This window comes from Chaetomium globosum, genomic scaffold (genome assembly GCF_000143365.1).
Source record: "Chaetomium globosum CBS 148.51 scaffold_5 genomic scaffold, whole genome shotgun sequence".
Lineage (NCBI taxonomy): Eukaryota > Fungi > Ascomycota > Sordariomycetes > Sordariales > Chaetomiaceae > Chaetomium > Chaetomium globosum.
The window spans coordinates 2,028,288-2,045,751 of NT_165980.1; the positions used below are offsets into that span (position 1 = coordinate 2,028,288).

Here is a 17,464-nt window from a genome sequence, read left to right on the forward strand (position 1 = left end):
GATGCTCATGATACGATAGTTAACTAGTTATTCAAATCTTGTTTTATTCCTGTTCCATGAAATTATTCCACGCTGAGATTGAGAGAAAAGTCGCGGGGGGGGTTGAGTGTTTTGGTGCTGGATGTGGTTTTGCTTGCTCTGGCTCTTAATTAAGCTGGTGCTTGAACTGGAATTTCGCTTTATTTTCATTTTTTGTGGATTTGTGGTTAGGTCGAGCCTAAGGAAAGGAAAGTAACGTCGGATGTCGTTCAATATATATATATATATATTCCTACGCCGCTATGCCCTGGGGCGTGCCGGTGTCACAGGACCACGGTAGGTCTGGAAAGATAACTACATTGCTCTATGAGGAAGGGAAGAAACTATGGAGATGCAGGAACCTGAAGATGGGTACATCGGTCAGGCACGTGACTAGGCACGTGACTAGAGGACCAACGATTCAGTGCCGTGACACCGAGTCTTTGTGGTGCCAAATGCCATGAATCCGTTTCTGGTACCTTGTCCGTTTCCGGGTGTCATAACCGTTTCCGGTGCCATGACTTTCCAACACGTATGTACAATTCTTAGGCGAACTCATTACCCCGGTAGCCTTGGCCTTTCTTGGCTTTGACGCTGGACAACTGCCGGAGTAGAAAAATGATGGGTCCCTCCATTCAGATGGAGCCAGAGGCAAAAGTACTGGGAACTGTGAGGCTCGAACTCACGACCTCAGGATATTTCGATTTGTCACCGAATCATACAAGTATGAGACCTGCGCTCTTCCAACTGAGCCAAGCTCCCTGGTAGGTGATAATGTTAAGATTTCCACCACACCTCTATGGAGGCATTGCCACTCCCGCCAAGCCCCATGACGTCCCTCGCAGCGTCTCCAACCAACCCTCGGCCGAACACAACGTCATAAACGTCATATCGGGACCTGATCCTGATATCAGTACTTAATTGTTGGTCTATATTTTCCAATGACATTAGCATCGCATCTCTTTATTTTTAAAAGCGCAACCACCGCTTTACAAGCAGGACATACAATCTCAGCTGTGCATACCTCCCTATCCAGTACCCATTAAACCATTGCACTTCGTTTTCGAATACCGGCATCATGGACTCTGCAGGCGCAAAGTCAGCCATGTCGAATGACATGCAGGAGCTCACCCAGGGGAAGGAGGACACGGGCAACCAGATCCGGGGCCACAAGGCCAACTTGTCCAACCCAAGTAAGACGCTTCTTCTTGCTTGAGTCTCTTGTTCAGGGGCTCGGCACTGACAGCATGCAGATACCAGCGAAGAATCCAAACAGACCAGCAAGCAGGCCTTGAAGGAACTTGGAGGCGATGACACCCTCGAGGACCGCCGTAACAACCCCGTCAGCAAGAATGCCTCGGAGACACTCTACGGTGGCCGTGCCACTGCCGGTTGAGAATTGACCCCGGGACAAGGCACTAGAGCAAGGGACGTTGTGTTGAGTGGTATTTTGTAGTGCCATATGAGCTTTTCAATTACAGTCATGCGTAACCTGATTCTTATTCAACGATTTAAGGCTGCCCACCTGCTCGCCCCTCGGCAGTGACTTATCATGATCAACAGACTTTCTCCAACCTACCACCCCACTACACCAACTGACAATACCTCCCTACTGAAGCCACTGCTTGAACCAAGCAACCAGCGCATGATGGCCCCTAACCATAGCCGCCCTCTCCCCCCTTCGCATCCGCATTCCCCCGCTGCAAACACCCATGCGTCACGCCCGGAAAATGCTGATAATCAAACGGCACGCCACTCTTCTGCAGCGCCGTAAACGCCAGCAACTTCAACTCCGCCGTAAACACCTCATCCAACTCGGGCGCCAAAAACTGCACCGGCACCCTCAACCCCTCAACATCCCCCGGCACCAACATACTCGGATGACCCACCGCCACGCAATCCACCAACCCCCGACCCCCAAACTCCCCCGCAAACTCCTCCCCCCCGACCCTCAACGCCGCCCACCCCCCATAACAATACCCCACCACCCCCACCCTCCCCCCCTTATACACCTCCCGCAACACCCTCGCGTACGCCAGCACCTCGGGCTCGCGCACCTCGCGCGCGTTGCGCGCTTTGAGGCCGGGCATGTCCAGCTCGTGGAAGCGGCCCGCGAGCGCGGCGTCGAAGTCGATGACCTCGCCGCCGAGGAAGTCGGGCAGGTAGACGGTGGCGTTGGTGGCGCGCGCGAGGGCGTCGGCGGCGAGGCGCGCGTTGGGGAACGTCCAGCCGAGGAGGTCGTGGATGTAGAGGATGGCGTTGGCGGTGGTGGTGGTGGAGGGGGGGTAGGCGATGTAAGTTGGGTTGGGCACGCCGTCTAGGGTGGTTTCGGTGCCGGTTGGGGTGCCCTCCCAGAGGGAGGCTTGCAGGCAGCAGGTGGAGAGTTGGGGTGTGCTGGTGGTGGCCATGTTGGACTTGGAGTTGGAGTTGTTCTTGGGGTTGTTGTTGTTGTTGTTGTTGTGAACTGAAGGGAGAAGCTCTGATGTGTGTTCTGGGGATGAGAGGGGTTTGGCATGGTGCAATTTATAACATCCCGCCGGATGCACTTTCGTCCCGGATGTACCGTCACCCACCCGCCCTTGTCCAATGGATGATTGTCGCTGGCCGTCATCGGACTGGTGATTCCCGGAGTTAAGCACCCGCTCTGTCCGAGGCTCACAGCTGGGATAGCATCACCGAACGTTGACTAGCACGCCGTGCCCTTGGGGGCCGCATTTCTCTCGCGCTTCGCGTGTTTGAGCGACCGACCATATCGCAAGACGGACGTGCTTTGTCTGCGGTGTGGAGTTTACCGGAGACCTTCCCGAACCGAAATCCGTTCATGCAGCAAGGACTCGGAAATATCGTCGACGGACTTAACATCTCATGTTTGGGGGTTGGTGTTGGCCGTTGTCTCGTGTGTAAGGTAGTCGGTCTGAGGCAGGCAAGTTACATGTAGCCACCCTGGCGCGTAGTTAATCGGATCACCGTTTTAAAAGACGCGACAGGAAGACTCACGCGTCTCGGCAGCTTTAGCCTGATACAGTGATGCGATACAGTGATGCACTTATCCAACATGCTACGATTCATGGGATCCGGGTCCGAATGAGCGAATAATGTAGCCGGTTGGGACCGACGGGTCGCATCAACAGGGTCAAGTGGTCTTCTTCCCCATGACGCCGCTCATGCGACGTGCACAGTGAAAAGGAGGTTTGTTTGACAGCAAAAATTACGGCCGGAACGGCCCCGAAGGACAATTCATGACGGCTAGCACCACGATGTGCAATGCAGGCTCTCCGTCATATGGCAGGGTTTTCCTGATCTCCCCGCAATCAACCAAGGTAAGTATGAAGAAGAAAAAGAGAAGCGAGCAAATTCGGGCGACCTGGCCGAAAATTTATAGGCAGGCTTTGGCGGTCTGTGCACCACAACAACAATCTCATTTCATGTCATCGCTTGCACGTGTTTTTAATGTGGATCGCAATCACATATTCTGCCTGTGCCACGGAACAACCGAGGACGAGCCGAGGAATCTCACGGGCATCCAGCCGCTGTACACGTCGAGGAAGGTGGTGATGGCTTCGTTGGGCCGGAACTAAACTAGGACTCACACGTCTTCCTCAATTCCTTCAAAGGATTTGCGCCGTGTCATGTCTGCCACCCCCCAAAAGCGGCAAAGCCTCACGGTTCCCGGGTTCACCGTTCACCTGCCTCATGACCGGCAATCGGCTGGCTATCTCAGACCTCCAAATTTGACACTTTACTCCTTACTGAGATCGCAAATAGAAACACATCAAACGCGGTTCCATCTAGACGCCGAGTATGTCCACGCGTGCTGACATGGCCACAACGAGCTGGCGGTTGGGCCCTGGTGCCTCATGAGTTCCAATTCCAACGTTCGCGGTTGTTCGAGGGTTCAATTTATGATGAATCGTGGCTCTGGACTGTTGGTTAAGCCATCATATTTCTCACTGTATTCCAAACGGTTGAAAAGGGCGACTCTGCCCGTCCAAACTTGGCAGTCACACAGTAAGTTCTGTAACTACATCACGCATAGATACAGACCAAACCCAATCATCGTCGATCCCACACCCTCCCTCCGACGAGCAACACATTTCTTGTATGCTGTCATTCGGCGTTTCTGCAAGCCACAATCTCACCGTTTTACCAACCTCTTACTCACGAACCATCATCAACCCTCAGTCCCTGACCAACCCAGAGTTCTTACACCGCCCATTTCCCAAAACTGTACCCTCATCCCACCCAAAGTACACCGCCTAAACCGGCGCCCAGGTCAACCACACGTACTTGCCCTGCTCACTGTACGACACGAAATGCACATCTATCGCCGTCCCCGCCGCTGGGGGGCCCCCAACTCCCGAGCTGGCCATCAGCCCGTACTGTCCATACCGCAAACAGTCCTTGCCCGGGATCGAGTTGGGCCACGGCCAGATCTGTGTTGTGTCCCCCGCCATCGTTAGCATTTGATATCGAGCAACGGCTAGGTACCCGACTCAGCCGAAACCCATCCAGCCCAACCAGCCTCAAAAAAAAGACAAAGAAAAAGAAAAGAAAGAAAAAACAGGAATAACGCACCCCAAACTCAAACCCCACCACCCCCTGCTCGCACTTAAACTGCGCCCCATAGACATGGCACGGCCCCGCGGACGAACTCAGCGTGAAGGTCGGCAGGCTGCTGGTAGTGAGGGCCGTGCCCGTGAAGGTGCCGCACAGCGCGTTGTTGGTCGTCCACAGCCCGGCCGCGGTCAGGCAGCCGAGGTCGGCGTAGTCGCCCTGGTTCCAGAGCGTTCGGATCTGGCCGCGCCCGGTGAAGCTTGCCGTGGAGCGGGCGGTCGGCGGGAGGGGGGTGGTGGCAGGGAGGGCGGTGGTGAGGGTGGCGAGGAGGGGGAGGAGAAGGAGAAGGGGGTTGGAGGAGCGCATGGTGGGTGGTGAGTGGAGATTGGAGAGGGAGCGTGTGAGGCTTGGGATGTATTGTGATGTTGGTTTTGTTGAAGGGAGGTTGGTGGGAAAGAGGCGGGATCGTGAGAGATATATGTGAGGGCGCAAAATAGATGGGCTCGGTATTGTGTTAACAAGTAGCACTTAGGGTATGCATGTAATACCGGAAGACCCTAGCCCACACGTTCATCAATAATGAGTGGCATACGCCGCCGCAGAAGATCGTTGCATCCGGTGTACCCGTGGAGCGAGATTTGGTGGCTGCGGAAGCGTTACCCCTTTTGCTCCAAAACTGACCAATTCGGCGGCCAAGCTTACACTCTGTGAAAGCATCGTGTTCCGCTGACAAACGAGAAAGGTTGCAATGACCGAACCAGCACAGAAGCCACATTATGTGGACTTCTAGGTGGGAAGGTTGCCACCTACCGAGGTACGATCCGCTCACGGAACCAAGGGCGGCCTTCACCTTGTGACCTACATACCGTCTAGGGTACTAACACACAGGTAGCAGCAGACAGGAAACTCGGTCTGCAATATTTCTAGCTCAGTCCTGGTCTGGCCATCTGCGTACCGTGCGAGAGCACGTAAACATTGAACGCGACGAGCATCCTGAGTCTCTCCAATTTCCCTTTCTTTACGGTCTGTATCTTACAATAACACGAAAGACTCGGCTCCTCGAGTAACTCGACATCCCAGGGATTCACGTAAGTAGGTATGTACAACGTAGAAATCCATCTTCTTTTAGCTGTTCTACGCTTTCAGCCTCACCACCTGGTTCCGCTCACGCCATGCCACCCTTCCGAAAAGAACAAGAAGATATTGCTCATTCAGATTTGGGGTTTTCAATGTTGTCTCGCCGGTAGATAAATTCGGGACCTGGTTTCCCGCTCAGTTCAAGGCATACTGAAAGATTCGCAAAGAAGCAAGCGGCAAAGAGGTTGTGCTTCATCCATCTAGTCTCCAGCGTCGTCCAACTGGGGAGCTCTGATCATCAAGCTGGTCGGCAAGAGCACCCTCTCCATAAACAAAAAAAAAAGAACGGAATCAGTGTTTCTAAATTGTGGTGCTCTGCCCACTTCGGCCGTTGGCTAGTGACCAAGGTTGGCCAAACCCCCCTCAAGATCGCCTGAGCTTGAGGCACCAACGCCGGCGTGGTTTTCACTTTTGAGTTGCTGATCATCATGCCGAGCTGGCTTTTGTGGCGTTTTGTGATACTAAAAAACCCGTCTGAGCCGAGCCGGGTAATTCAGGGTCGAGGTCGGAATTCTCAGGATGATCGAGCTGACCAACCTTCTTTTGGCTTGGCCGAAGTCTAAAAGTCATGCCCGCAATCCGCGGTTAACGAAAATGTACCATCACACCGATCGTGACGCCCATTCTGCGGCAAACTGAAGAACTCGTTTTCTAGATCACAGATTGCTGGCCCCAAGACTACTAGCAATGGCAACTCCGCAGAGACTCCAGACGGTTCGCCGCCTCCAGACCATGATGGCAACGACGTATACCGGTCTGGGTACTTGGTACGAATATTTGTCTTTGAGTGTTTAACCATCAACTTCATGCTTACCCAGATTCAATAAATGAAGGTGTTTGCTTCACCCACAGTCGGTCATCGCGCTCGGCTTCACGCCCAAATACGTCGCCATGGCGAATGCCACTACTCACCTCTTTGCAAGATGTTTTGGTGCCCAAGCCATGACATGCGGCTTGCTGTTGGGTACTTCCGAAATGACCGCCTTCAGCTTCACCGCGTTCGGCCTAGCCATGATTCCCTACCTAGGTTAGAACTTTTGGTTCGGTATTGGTCCGGCAAAGGGCATGGTCAACAAGCTGATGTGGCTGGATTTTGTTGGAAACGTATTCTTCATGAGTGGGTCGCTTTGGTGTGCGAAGGTGCTGAGGGACGAGGCGTAGGGTGGGGGCCACCGCGGAGAGCGCGGGGAAGCTCAGGAAGGTTTGGAGAAGAAACACAGAACTCAGCTCCACATTCTCCTCGCCCCGCGTGCCCCGCACCAACAGCTCAGACGAATGTTTGAAGTCCATTTTTCCAGGTTCTCGTCCTGTGTGACGGGTTGGAGCCGATGGCTTCTTGTCTCTCCGCCCTTGTGCCCTTGTGACCGCTATTTTCGAGACCACAACCATGGTTCGATCACATTATAATAAGCCTCGCCGCGATCGGCGCTCTCGGGGGGTTGGCGCACTCCGTCGCTATTCTCGCAGCTTATCGCGGCAGACACAGCGGGGCTCGCCTTTCGCATTGCGACGGTCCTTTGCCCCCTGCCCCGCGCCGCATTGATATTTCCCAACCCACGATAGCAACAACAGCATTGCAAGTCCCCTTTATCCCGCTCTTTAGACAACCATACGAGTTCCCTCGCGCAAGCATCGGCAAGACGACCAAGCTACGAGACAAATCACTTCCTTAGCCCCCGACCCTGCCCGACCAACCTCTCGAGCGAGATCTTGCTAGCTTAAGCCGTGGCAATGGCCGAGCCGGTAAACACCCCGATGCCGCCGAGCACCCCAGTACCGGCATCAACACCACGCTCGATGTCTCCTGCGCCGCCCGTCCCCAACCTGTCACCGAACGCGACCATGTCTGCCATGACCAGGATGTTTCCGCCGGCCACGACCGGGCGTGCCACCCCGAAGCGGCCCGTAGTCCTTCATATCGGGGACCCGATCAAATACAACCCCGGGACCTACGCAGAATTCAGTGCCGAGTTTGAAGTAATTCGCCCGAGCGCGGCCGAGCGCGAGCGCAGCGAGTTCATAGTAGCCTTGAAAGAGCGCCGCTGGGGGGACTTCAGCGCCATCTTCAGGCCGTTCTGGGGCACAGGCGGCGAGATGGGCCGGTGGGATGCCGAGGTTATCAGCCTACTCCCAAATACGGTGAAGGTATTTGCCAGTGCCGGCGCCGGCTTCGACTGGGCTGATACCGAGCTGTTGGGAGAGAAGGGTAGGTCATCACTGCCCTCCCCAACCCCGGACTTACCACACAAGCACAAACCTTACTGACGGCGACAAGGAATCATCTACTGCAACTCGGGCCTCGCCGCCGCCGAAGCGGTCGCTGACTTCGCCGTCGCCATGATCATCTCCACCTTCCGGCACCTCCCCTGGTGCATGACCGCGGCAACCCTTCCCTCTCTCTGCACCAACCCATCCCCCACCGACGACGCCCGCGCGCACGAAGCCTTCCAAACCTGCCACGCCCGCGCAACCGCCGCAAGCCACAACCCGCGCGGCCACGTCCTAGGCCTCATCGGACTGGGCAACATCGGGCAACAGATCGCCGCCAAGCTCGGCAACCCCTCCTTCGGCATGCGCATCGCCTACCACGACGTGGTCCGCAAGCCCGCCGCCCTCGAAACCTCCCTCCACGCCACCTTCCACCCGACCCTGGCCAGCCTCCTGCAAGCCTCGGACTGCGTCGTCCTCGCCACGCCCGCCTCCCCCGACGGCCGCCCGCTCATCACCGCCGCCGCCCTGGCCCAGTTCCGCCCCGGCGCCCGCTTCGTCAACGTCGCGCGCGGCTCGCTCGTCGACGAGACTGCTCTCGCCGACGCCCTCGAGTCGGGCCATCTGTCGGCGGCCGCGCTGGATGTGCACGCCGATGAGCCGCGTGTGCATCCCCGGCTGGTGAGGCTGGCGACGCAGCTGCCGAGTTTTGGTGGGGAGGGGGGTGAGGTGGTGGGCGCCGGCGTGGGGGCGGGGAGGGTGATGCTGACTTGCCATAATGCGGGGGGCACGGTGGAGACGCACGTGGGGTTTGAGGAGTTGAGTATGCGGAATATTTTGGCGGTGTTGAAAGGGGGGGAGGCGGTGACGGCGGTGAATTTGGCGAGTTTGAAGCGTTGAGGGCTGCTGCCGATGGTTTGGTTCGTGGGTGGGGTTCTGTTGGGGGCGGAGGGACTTTGGGGGTTGCTGTCCCCGTGATGTTCTGTGTCGGGACCGACATCGAGCGTCGGGTGCGAAACACGACGGAGGGTGGTTGAAGATTCGACAAAGACTGGGTAGGATTTGAGGGTAAATGCTATGAAACACAAAGGAAATGCCAAGGCTGTGGTTTCTATTGGTTTCTTTTGGCTGGGGGATGGCCGACATTGACGCAGGGCGGGAGATCAGGGGTAGAAGGAGCCGTTTTGGAAATGTTCATGTATGTAGAAATACCGCCACGCTGGCTATGCCGCTAGTGCTTGAGTTTCCTTGGTACTAGTCTTGCGTGTCTAACCGTATGTAGATAGAATCGAACATCAGATGGCGGGCAGGTTGGGTCGCCAATCCGGAGTTGCTCCAAGTGTTGGAACGCCTGTTTCTTCCTTATCGTAGGAGCGTATTGTACGCCGTTGACGCCTTGAAATTTCGTCCCCAAGGACTAAGTAGCTAGGTATACATGAAATCGGAATCCGCTCGCTCAGAAAAAAAAAAAAAGGACAGAAGAATAAACAAGAAGACAATATTAATGCCCGTAACACCCCGCCACCGCCCAAGACTCCTCTAAACCCATTATCCGTTCGTTACAGCCCCCATACCCGAACTCGCCTGGGCATCGTCTACCGGTGTGTGGGTCCGTTGTCTCCCATCTCCACGGGGTTGTTTTGTTGCCCCGGCGCCACATTTGTGTTGTCCAACTCAGAAATCGGCGCGGGTGGATGATAGGGCCCAGGGTACGGCGCGCCGGGGTAAGGGGCATACGCGCCGGGTTGCGGCTGGTCTGCCGGCTTGGAGGGGTCATAGTACGAGTGCCGCATATCGTAGGCACCGGGGGGTTGCGGCGTTGTGCTGCCCAGGTACGGGGTCTCGGGATACGTCGTGGAGCCGATCGTGCTCGGGTTGTAGTACTGACCGCCCTGGTTCATCTGGGGGGACATGTGGGAGGGCGGATACCCGGAAGCCGGAGGCATGGGGCTGCTCGGGAAGCCGGCATCGCCCGGCGCAACGGCACTATAGGCCGTGTTGCCGCCGACGACGTTGTTCTTCTTTTTGCGCGAGCGGATCATCACGAAAGCAATGGCACCAGCGATCAGCGCAAGGCCGGCGACGCCGCCCACCACTCCGCCGACGATTGCGCCGGTGTTGCTACCGCCCGTCTCGGAAGTCGGGGGTTCGGTTTCCGTTTCTCCTGGCGCTGGGTCGGTCGTCCCCGAGGCGGTCTCGCTGGTTGACGTTTCCGATGTGCTGGTGGTGCTAGAGGTGCTGACGCTAGTACTTTCGGGGCCCGGGGGCGAGCTCAACATGGTGATAACGGCTCGCTCAGTGTAGCATCGGTACATGGACTTCACTGTGGCGCCGGGCCAGAGGTACGTAATGCACTGGCCGATGCTCTCAGTCATGCTGATACGTGTGTTAGTCGAAACCAAGGATTACAGACAATTTCTGATTTGTTTCTCACCAGCATCCGGTTCTTGGTCCAACGGATTCGCAAGCTCCGTTTTGGACCGCTTGATAATCGAGGCATACGGTGAAGAATGGGTTGTCCCCCCCAGAGGATGTGCAGCCAACAACCTGGTCCGTGTTTGTTGCGCAAGTATGCGATGCTGGGCAGGTAAACGGCACGGCTGCAGAATGTTCATTAGCGGGTCCCTTGACAGGGCAGGATCAAGAAGACTCACATTCGCTATTAGCACGCCATCCACATGTTGTTTCGTCGACCCAAGTGTTGTCTGACTGCCGCTTCAACCTAGCCCAATCCTGTCTCCTCCGCGCCAGCTCGAATGACGGGCCTTCCGTTGGCCTTGGTGTCCACCCATTTGCGCCGTCGTGGTCGGATGCCCTCGTCTCCCGCGGCAGTAGGTGAGCTACTTCTCCTCCACGATAGTCAAGATCCTGCCCGAATGCCCAGTCCGCGCATGCGAGATGGCCCGATGCGGCCAGGAGCCAAATCTGCGACCGCATGACTGGTGAGTATCGGCCTCCTTGCGAGGATGTTCCCGCCTGATGAAGGACAAGTCGTTGGGAGTTGGCGCCGCGATGCTTGAGTTGAGGCGGGTCGGAATCGGCGAGGGGGTGAGGGCGGTGATTGTCGAAATTGACGTGAACGGGAAAGCAGCAGCAACGAAGAGGAGGATTGCCGCGCTATTTCTCGCATTGCACCATGTAACGGGCAAGACGAGGAAAACCGCCTTGGACAGGACCACCCGCTCGGGATCCCGTCCCGTTCGTGGCTAGGCTCGCCCAAATGCTGACGGGAGCAGGGGTTGACTGCAGGGGTTTGATGCCATCCTTCTCGCGCTCGCTCGCCTGTCGAATCAGGGCCCCTTCCTCCAGCCATCCCCGGCCAGATCCATACGAAGAGCTCTTCGATCATGGCCTGCCTGTCTCACCCAACGACCGCCGATAACGTTGGTTAGATGCTTCATCCGGTTTCAACATCGGAAAGAAAGATGAACCCTTCAAAGCTTGTTTTGATCGCGGCCCGAAACTTCAACATCCCATTTTTATCGGATGGGCAGCACGCGACGAAGCAAGGTCGCCAGGCAACTCTGAAAGAGTGTGCCGTGCCCACTGCTGATGTGACGGTTGCAATCCTGGCGGCCCTGGGCCATTTCGCGTGCATTGGGGCTCGGGGGGGCTCGGGGGGGTTGTTCGTGGTCCTCTCTTTCTTCCTTGTAAAAATAGGAGTGGGGGCATGCTGACCAATGGCTTTCATCTCAAATCGTGGGGAATTGCCACTGAAAGCCAATGATGGGTGCAGCTTGCTCAGCCCTGGTGGGACCGAGCATCCACTTGCCCCGCGACAACATTCGTCTGAAACTTGAAATGGACATGCAGAACTTTAAGTGTTGCCTAAAAAATTGGGTGGTCAACAAAACTTGTCGCAAAAGACCGACATGCAATTTTGACGTCCGTCCCCTGCTTCGTATCGAACCCCCGATAGCTACGAATATTGTGTACACTAGCACACTCTGGAATGAACATTTGAGACTATGAGGCAGCGGTTGGGAGAACGTGAGTCCTATTCTCAGCTCTGGCTGACGGAGCCGAGCCACGACAGTTCTGAAACATGCCGCCCCAGTAACCAATCACAACTTCCCGCCCAACGGCTTTCTTCGGTCGGCTTCAAGAACACTGGAAGATGCAGGACACAAAAAATTTAACTACCGAAATGTGCCACATTTGCTACTCGCGCAGTGACCTCTCCAGCCCACCAAGACTTGAACGAAAACGAAAGGTCATCCGACAACTTCCGTAAAATGACATCCGACGCTCCCATAAGCGGAGAAGATTGTAATGTTCTACTAAAGAGTCACAAAAAAGCGCAACAAGACGTCTATTGCCCCGTAAAAAACACCGACCCGTGTCTTGCCCACAGGCCGGTGTCGGATGCCTCGATGCTCGGCCACCCCTAACCCCCGTTTTCTGCTCCACCACAAAACATTTTCACGGCGCAACACCGAATTGGCGCATCATGACGAAGCGGGAGCCGGGGTAAACCCTCACTGACCATACACCAAACCACCATCTTCTTGGCGTTGGCGACACAGACGGTGACATCGACTTTCTGTATCAAAAACCTGGGCGATTCTTCCCAAGTTTCCGTTAAGATCAACTCCCATCAGGCGTCTCAACAACTTTTCACGTCATCAGACATCCCACTCAACAACACTATGGCAGACCCTTGTCGCATTCTCGTTATGGCCAGCGGGAACGGCTCGAACTTCCAGGCCCTCATCGACGCCGTCACTGCCGGCCGGATCCCAGATTCCAAAATCGTCCGCCTGATTGTGAACCGTGGGAAAGCCTATGCGACCACGCGAGCAGACCTTGCCGGCATCCCATGGGAGTATTTCAACCTGATCTCGCACGGCTTTCAGGCCAAGGCCGAAAAGGACCAACAGAAGATCCAAGAATCTAGGGATAGATATGACGCGGCGTTGGCGGAGAAGTTGTTGCAAGGTGACTTTAAGCCAGACCTCGTGGTCCTAGCTGGTTGGATGTATGTGTTTGGCAAGCAGTTCCTCGACCCCATCGAGGCTGCGGGCATCAAAGTCATCAACCTCCACCCCGCGCTACCAGGTATGGGCTCCTTTTCTGTTATCGTTCGGCCTCGTGACTGATCGACCGGAAGGAAAATACGACGGCGCCGGGGCGATTGAGCGGGCCTTCAACGACTTCAAGGAGGGCAAGCTCGAGAATAACAAGACAGGCATTATGGTTCACTATGTCATTGACAAGGTCGATCGGGGCGAGCCGATTCTAGTGAAAGAGATCGAGTGCCGTGCAGGAGAGGAATTGCATCAGCTCGAAGAAAGGATACACGCACAAGAGCACGAGCTGATTGTCGAGGCCGCCGCAAAGGTAGCCCGGGAGCTTGTGGCCCAAAAGAACAAGACCCAATAGACATTTTCGAATTCCGGAGTTTTGTTTGAGCATCGCACACTCCCACGCACCCCCTCCAAAAGCGCCACTGACCAGGCGGACTGCTGCCCTGGACATGCCGAGCGATGTGACTAGCTCCATGTCGCCGGTAGACCTGGAGTTTTCAATCTCCTACTGTATATGTGCGGTTAGGAGCCTTTTCCCAGATGCAGGGATCATGCATGCTTCGGAACTTCGTGATGATGCATGGCTCGATAACTCAAATCTGCCATGTTGTCGTGACGGTTTCGAGAGATCGAGAATCAGTAACGGCCCGCCATTGGTTCAACATGATTGAGGGGACCCACCATCTGCCTAAACCTATCAGTGGCTTGCAGGCAGCAACGCGGCCAAACGACGTCAACGCGCTTTCCTCGTCGATGATTAAAACCCAAGCCAGAGCCTGAGCTCAAATTTCAAGCTGAACATACACAAGTATTTACCTCCCCATTTCTTGGAGAAAAAACCACATCCGCCGCAAGCATGTCCGGCACAACCGTGGCTGCAATGGATCCTCAGCTCGGTTCCGGCCTAGTTCAAATACCATTGGAGGTCCTAATCCGAATCACCCACTACATCTCAACCACCGATCTTGGGAATGTGCGATTGAGCTGCAAGGCCCTGGAACAAGGGCTCTTCAACTTTTTCTCACATGAGTTCTTCCGCAAGAAACAGTTCATGGTTCTCACAGAGAGCCTACAGGCGCTGATCAACATCTCCAAGCACCCAAATCTGTCACCTTTCCTCAAGCATGTCATCATCGCTACCGATCGCCCCGCCCCGCAGTACTATAATTCAAGTAGGAACAATGAATCGAGGGCCCGCCTCGAAGTTGCCTATGCAGATCAGATGCAGCTGATGGCCGCCGGGGGGCTCCGAGATATGCTCGCCGAGGCGTTCGCTAACCTCCCCAACCTGGAGACAGTCGACATCCGCGACTTCAATTCTCCAAGCCGCAGCCGTGATGGGAGGGGAACTGAATGGAGGAGTTGGGGCGCCAATACGTTGGCGGCGTCGACTGGTAACCCCGTTACCACCGGCACCCGGAATACCCAGGACCCCTACCTTAGCCAGATTTTCAGCGCTGTTACTGCTGCCCTAGCCGTGGCACAAGCCCGCCCAAACAGCCTGGAGGTTCTCACCAGACCTTCGGCAAGGTCAGGTTTTATCTCATTCACACTTCACGACAATGCCTTTTACATCCCGCCGCGCATGGAGGCAGCGATATCGCCGGTCCTCGCCAACCTGAAGTCGCTGCACCTCATTTTGGGCTTGACAAACAACGCAAGGATGAGGCCCTTCATGTTCCAAAAGTTCTTGTCACTCACCATCAACCTGGCCTGGTTGCGTATGAATTTTAAGGATTCGAGCTGGGATGATCAGGAGGAAGTCCTCTCTTGGTTGGCCCTCAAAGACGCCCAGAAGCCTAACGCCTCGTTCGACATGGCCCCCATCCAGCTTCCCCTTGAGCGTCTCGACCTGGGAGATAGCGAGCTCAAACCAGAAACAGTACTCAACCTGGTCGTCAAGTTTGCGCCTACCTTAACCTCGCTCTACCTCCGGAGGGTGTGCCTGATCAACGAAATCAGCGACCACACGACGACCAAGATCAACCCCTGGGACCGTTGTCTGACCGTGTTGTCCAAGGTGCGCGGCCTGAACCTGCGGACGCTGGACCTCAGCCAAATCGCCCATCGGAACAGCGGGTTCAGAGGTAACGTGCCGTTTAAGCCCACAGGGGACGCGCCGGAAACCCGAGATTGGACTTGTTCCACCAACCTGGTCACTTTGGACAAGGCTATCGCGCAGGCGATTGCAATTATGGCCCCCGTATGGCCACAAGAACCTGACCCGGATCAAATGGACGGTATGTGTGCACCCCGCAATATGTTTCCATTTTTCGTTCCTGACAAGATCCGCAGAAGATGACGAAGATGAAGGCGAAGACGAAGACGATGATGATAGTGAGGTGTCGAGCGATGAAGAAGGAGGGGATGAGGGTGACGGTGACGCAGACAACTAAATGTCGACAAATACATCATTGTCTGACCCGACTTTTGGACGTTTTCGATCACTGCCATGCCCGTAGTCGCAGCGAGGAGCGCACCGTTTCAATAAATACCGTGCCCGACCAAACTATTTATGGCCGGGGGAAGGTTAACGCCGGGCGGTAGTTTGGTTCACGCAGAAAAGAGGCGGGTTGGTTGCCTCAAAGCTATTACACCTTTTTCGCAACTCCAACCAGTTAGCTTGGTGGCCACAGTTCCGGCGGCATGGCCGAGCTCCTCCGTGCGTCCAAGCGCTCATGGGTTTGGTTCTTCGCGCAGATGGGCAAGGTCATAACCGTCCGTGGAAATGCGCGCTGCCTGGCCTGCTAATTTGCACAAGTTCCACGCTTTATGGGCGTCAGCTTCTAGCCGAGTCGATTCAACGATATTCCTGGAACCCATGATTCAGCTCCGAGGGTTAACGTGGAGGGAAAAAGCTTAGCGCAAAGGAAAAAAGCTTAGCGGGAAACGAAAAAGCTTAGCGAAATTGATCTAGAACCAGGAACTGCCTAGTTCCGCCACCAGCCCGACATGGCATGATGACTTCAAAAGGGCAGCAGCCCTTCTTGGAGACGAACTCAAAGGCTCTTCTTCAAGTTCTCACCAAATTCTCTCCCACTGTCGCCTCACGAAACCACAACCACAATGAAGTCAACCTTCCTCGCCGCCCTCGCCCTCGCCGGGGCCGTATCCGCCGGATACCCCCCGTTTCACCAAGTACGAGGAGTGTGTCGCATACTGCGACAACGACAAGACCTGCCAGTCGGCCTTCTTCGACACCATCTCGGGCGACTGCCAATACCACGACTGCCTCTACGGGCTGACGGCCCCGGACAGGTTCAAGACATACATCAAGCCCGGTGCGACCGACTACTGTCCCGGCACCAGCCCCACGGGAACCTCGACGATGGCAACGGCGACTTCGACGGAGGTAGCAACGTCGGCGACACAGGCAGGGCCCGCGTCGACCGAAAGTACGGGCGCGGCGCCCGGGTGGGGGGCTTCGAGGGGCGGGGCTGTCCCAGCGGTTGCGGCGGCTTGGATGGCGGTTGGGCTTTTGGGGTGAGGGTGGGAAGGCTCAATCGATGTCTTGGGCGGCGCATAAGGGGTTATGGGTGAGCATTACGATGATTACGTTGCCAGTCATATGAGGTTATTGCGACGCTAGAGTATAGAAACAATCCCGACTGTATCGCTCCCCGACCGCGCCTCCATGGGTGAAGCAACTTGAGCAAGTGGGTGGCCTTTCGCGTAATAGGGCTTGATATTGGTCCTGGCGTATCACCGATGTGGGCTCCGGTCAGCATCCAAGCTCAGTAAGGCAAGCATCAACCAATGATAGGAGGCTGGCCGACCTCAGATGCAAAGGAAGAAACTTGTAGCGCCACCAACACACGGAAATACCAGAGGACTGACTAATGCATTAGCACGGTTTGATTCTATTACCCCACAGTAGCATCACGAGAAGAGGTGCTGAGGAATGTTCATGCGTGTTGACGAATTTGTCAGCATGCCGAGAACTCAAGACGATCCATACGAACTCTGTGCTGGTCCTCCCATTCTCCGCTATCTCCGTCTGAGGGGAAGTATAAAGTCGCCGTTCCCACGCATATATCATCACAGCCATCAATGACCAAGTCGTGGCTCCAAATACACCCTCCCTCCAAGACAAGCTTAGACTCCTTAGTTACTAAGGTACAAGCAATTCACAAACCAACCCAACCTACTTCCCACCACCACCACCACCAACAATGACACCCCCACCCCCCACCTCCATCCTAATAATCGGCGCCGGCGAACTCGGCACCGCCATCCTCGCCGCCCTCGCCGCCCACCCCGCCTACACCACGCACCCGCACCCTCCCAAACTCGCCCTCCTCCGCCGCCTCTCCACCCTCACCTCCACCGACCCCGCCACCGTCACCTCTCTCACCGCCCTCACCGCCCGCGGCATCACTCTCGAACCCGGCGACTTCACCTCCACTCCTGGTGCCGGAACTCGCGGCGGTGTTCAAGAAATATGACGTGGTGATCTAAGCGGGCGGGTACGGGTCGCCGCTGGGGACTTTTGTTGCGTGTCGCTGAGGCGGCGGTGCAGG

At 55.9% G+C, this 17,464-nt stretch overlaps 9 protein-coding genes and 1 non-coding gene across 10 annotated transcripts in view; 6 read left to right on the forward strand and 4 right to left on the reverse strand.

Moving 5' to 3' along the window:
• Positions 1–679: 679 nt before the first annotated feature.
• Positions 680–780, reverse strand: CHGG_11290. The gene has a single exon. It is a non-coding gene; the product is annotated as a tRNA-Met (tRNA).
• A 316-nt stretch (positions 781–1,096) lies between these two features.
• On the forward strand, positions 1,097–1,414 carry CHGG_07481 (uncharacterized protein; the record flags this gene model as incomplete). The annotated part of the gene is made up of 2 exons (XM_001225136.1): positions 1,097–1,211; positions 1,272–1,414. 2 exons carry the CDS (start codon positions 1,097–1,099, stop codon positions 1,412–1,414), a joined length of 258 nt encoding a protein of 85 aa, XP_001225137.1.
• Positions 1,415–1,673: 259 nt separating this feature from the next.
• On the reverse strand, positions 1,674–2,426 carry CHGG_07482 (uncharacterized protein; the record flags this gene model as incomplete). The annotated part of the gene is made up of 1 exon (XM_001225137.1): positions 1,674–2,426. The coding sequence occupies one exon, from the start codon at positions 2,424–2,426 to the stop codon at positions 1,674–1,676; it is 753 nt and encodes a 250-aa protein (XP_001225138.1).
• Positions 2,427–4,274: 1,848 nt separating this feature from the next.
• On the reverse strand, positions 4,275–4,938 carry CHGG_07483 (uncharacterized protein; the record flags this gene model as incomplete). Its single annotated transcript, XM_001225138.1, has 2 exons — positions 4,275–4,451; positions 4,594–4,938. The coding sequence occupies 2 exons, from the start codon at positions 4,936–4,938 to the stop codon at positions 4,275–4,277; spliced, it is 522 nt and encodes a 173-aa protein (XP_001225139.1).
• Positions 4,939–7,440: 2,502 nt separating this feature from the next.
• Positions 7,441–8,817, forward strand: CHGG_07484 (uncharacterized protein; the record flags this gene model as incomplete). The annotated part of the gene is made up of 2 exons (XM_001225139.1): positions 7,441–7,915; positions 7,985–8,817. The coding sequence occupies 2 exons, from the start codon at positions 7,441–7,443 to the stop codon at positions 8,815–8,817; spliced, it is 1,308 nt and encodes a 435-aa protein (XP_001225140.1).
• A 695-nt stretch (positions 8,818–9,512) lies between these two features.
• Positions 9,513–10,854, reverse strand: CHGG_07485 (uncharacterized protein; the record flags this gene model as incomplete). Its single annotated transcript, XM_001225140.1, has 3 exons — positions 9,513–10,293; positions 10,352–10,517; positions 10,572–10,854. 3 exons carry the CDS (start codon positions 10,852–10,854, stop codon positions 9,513–9,515), a joined length of 1,230 nt encoding a protein of 409 aa, XP_001225141.1.
• A 1,712-nt stretch (positions 10,855–12,566) lies between these two features.
• CHGG_07486 (uncharacterized protein) lies at positions 12,567–13,299 on the forward strand (the record flags this gene model as incomplete). Its single annotated transcript, XM_001225141.1, has 2 exons — positions 12,567–12,975; positions 13,028–13,299. 2 exons carry the CDS (start codon positions 12,567–12,569, stop codon positions 13,297–13,299), a joined length of 681 nt encoding a protein of 226 aa, XP_001225142.1.
• A 501-nt stretch (positions 13,300–13,800) lies between these two features.
• CHGG_07487 (uncharacterized protein) lies at positions 13,801–15,340 on the forward strand (the record flags this gene model as incomplete). Its single annotated transcript, XM_001225142.1, has 2 exons — positions 13,801–15,184; positions 15,240–15,340. 2 exons carry the CDS (start codon positions 13,801–13,803, stop codon positions 15,338–15,340), a joined length of 1,485 nt encoding a protein of 494 aa, XP_001225143.1.
• A 670-nt stretch (positions 15,341–16,010) lies between these two features.
• CHGG_07488 (uncharacterized protein) lies at positions 16,011–16,431 on the forward strand (the record flags this gene model as incomplete). Its single annotated transcript, XM_001225143.1, has 2 exons — positions 16,011–16,052; positions 16,120–16,431. The coding sequence occupies 2 exons, from the start codon at positions 16,011–16,013 to the stop codon at positions 16,429–16,431; spliced, it is 354 nt and encodes a 117-aa protein (XP_001225144.1).
• A 685-nt stretch (positions 16,432–17,116) lies between these two features.
• The window catches only part of CHGG_07489 (uncharacterized protein), a gene marked incomplete at both ends in the record, with an annotated part of 950 nt that continues 602 nt past the window's right edge, over positions 17,117–17,464 (forward strand). The window contains one exon of the mRNA XM_001225144.1: positions 17,117–17,354. Coding sequence (XP_001225145.1) covers positions 17,117–17,354 — 238 coding nt within the window. The remainder of the gene's footprint in view (positions 17,355–17,464) is intronic.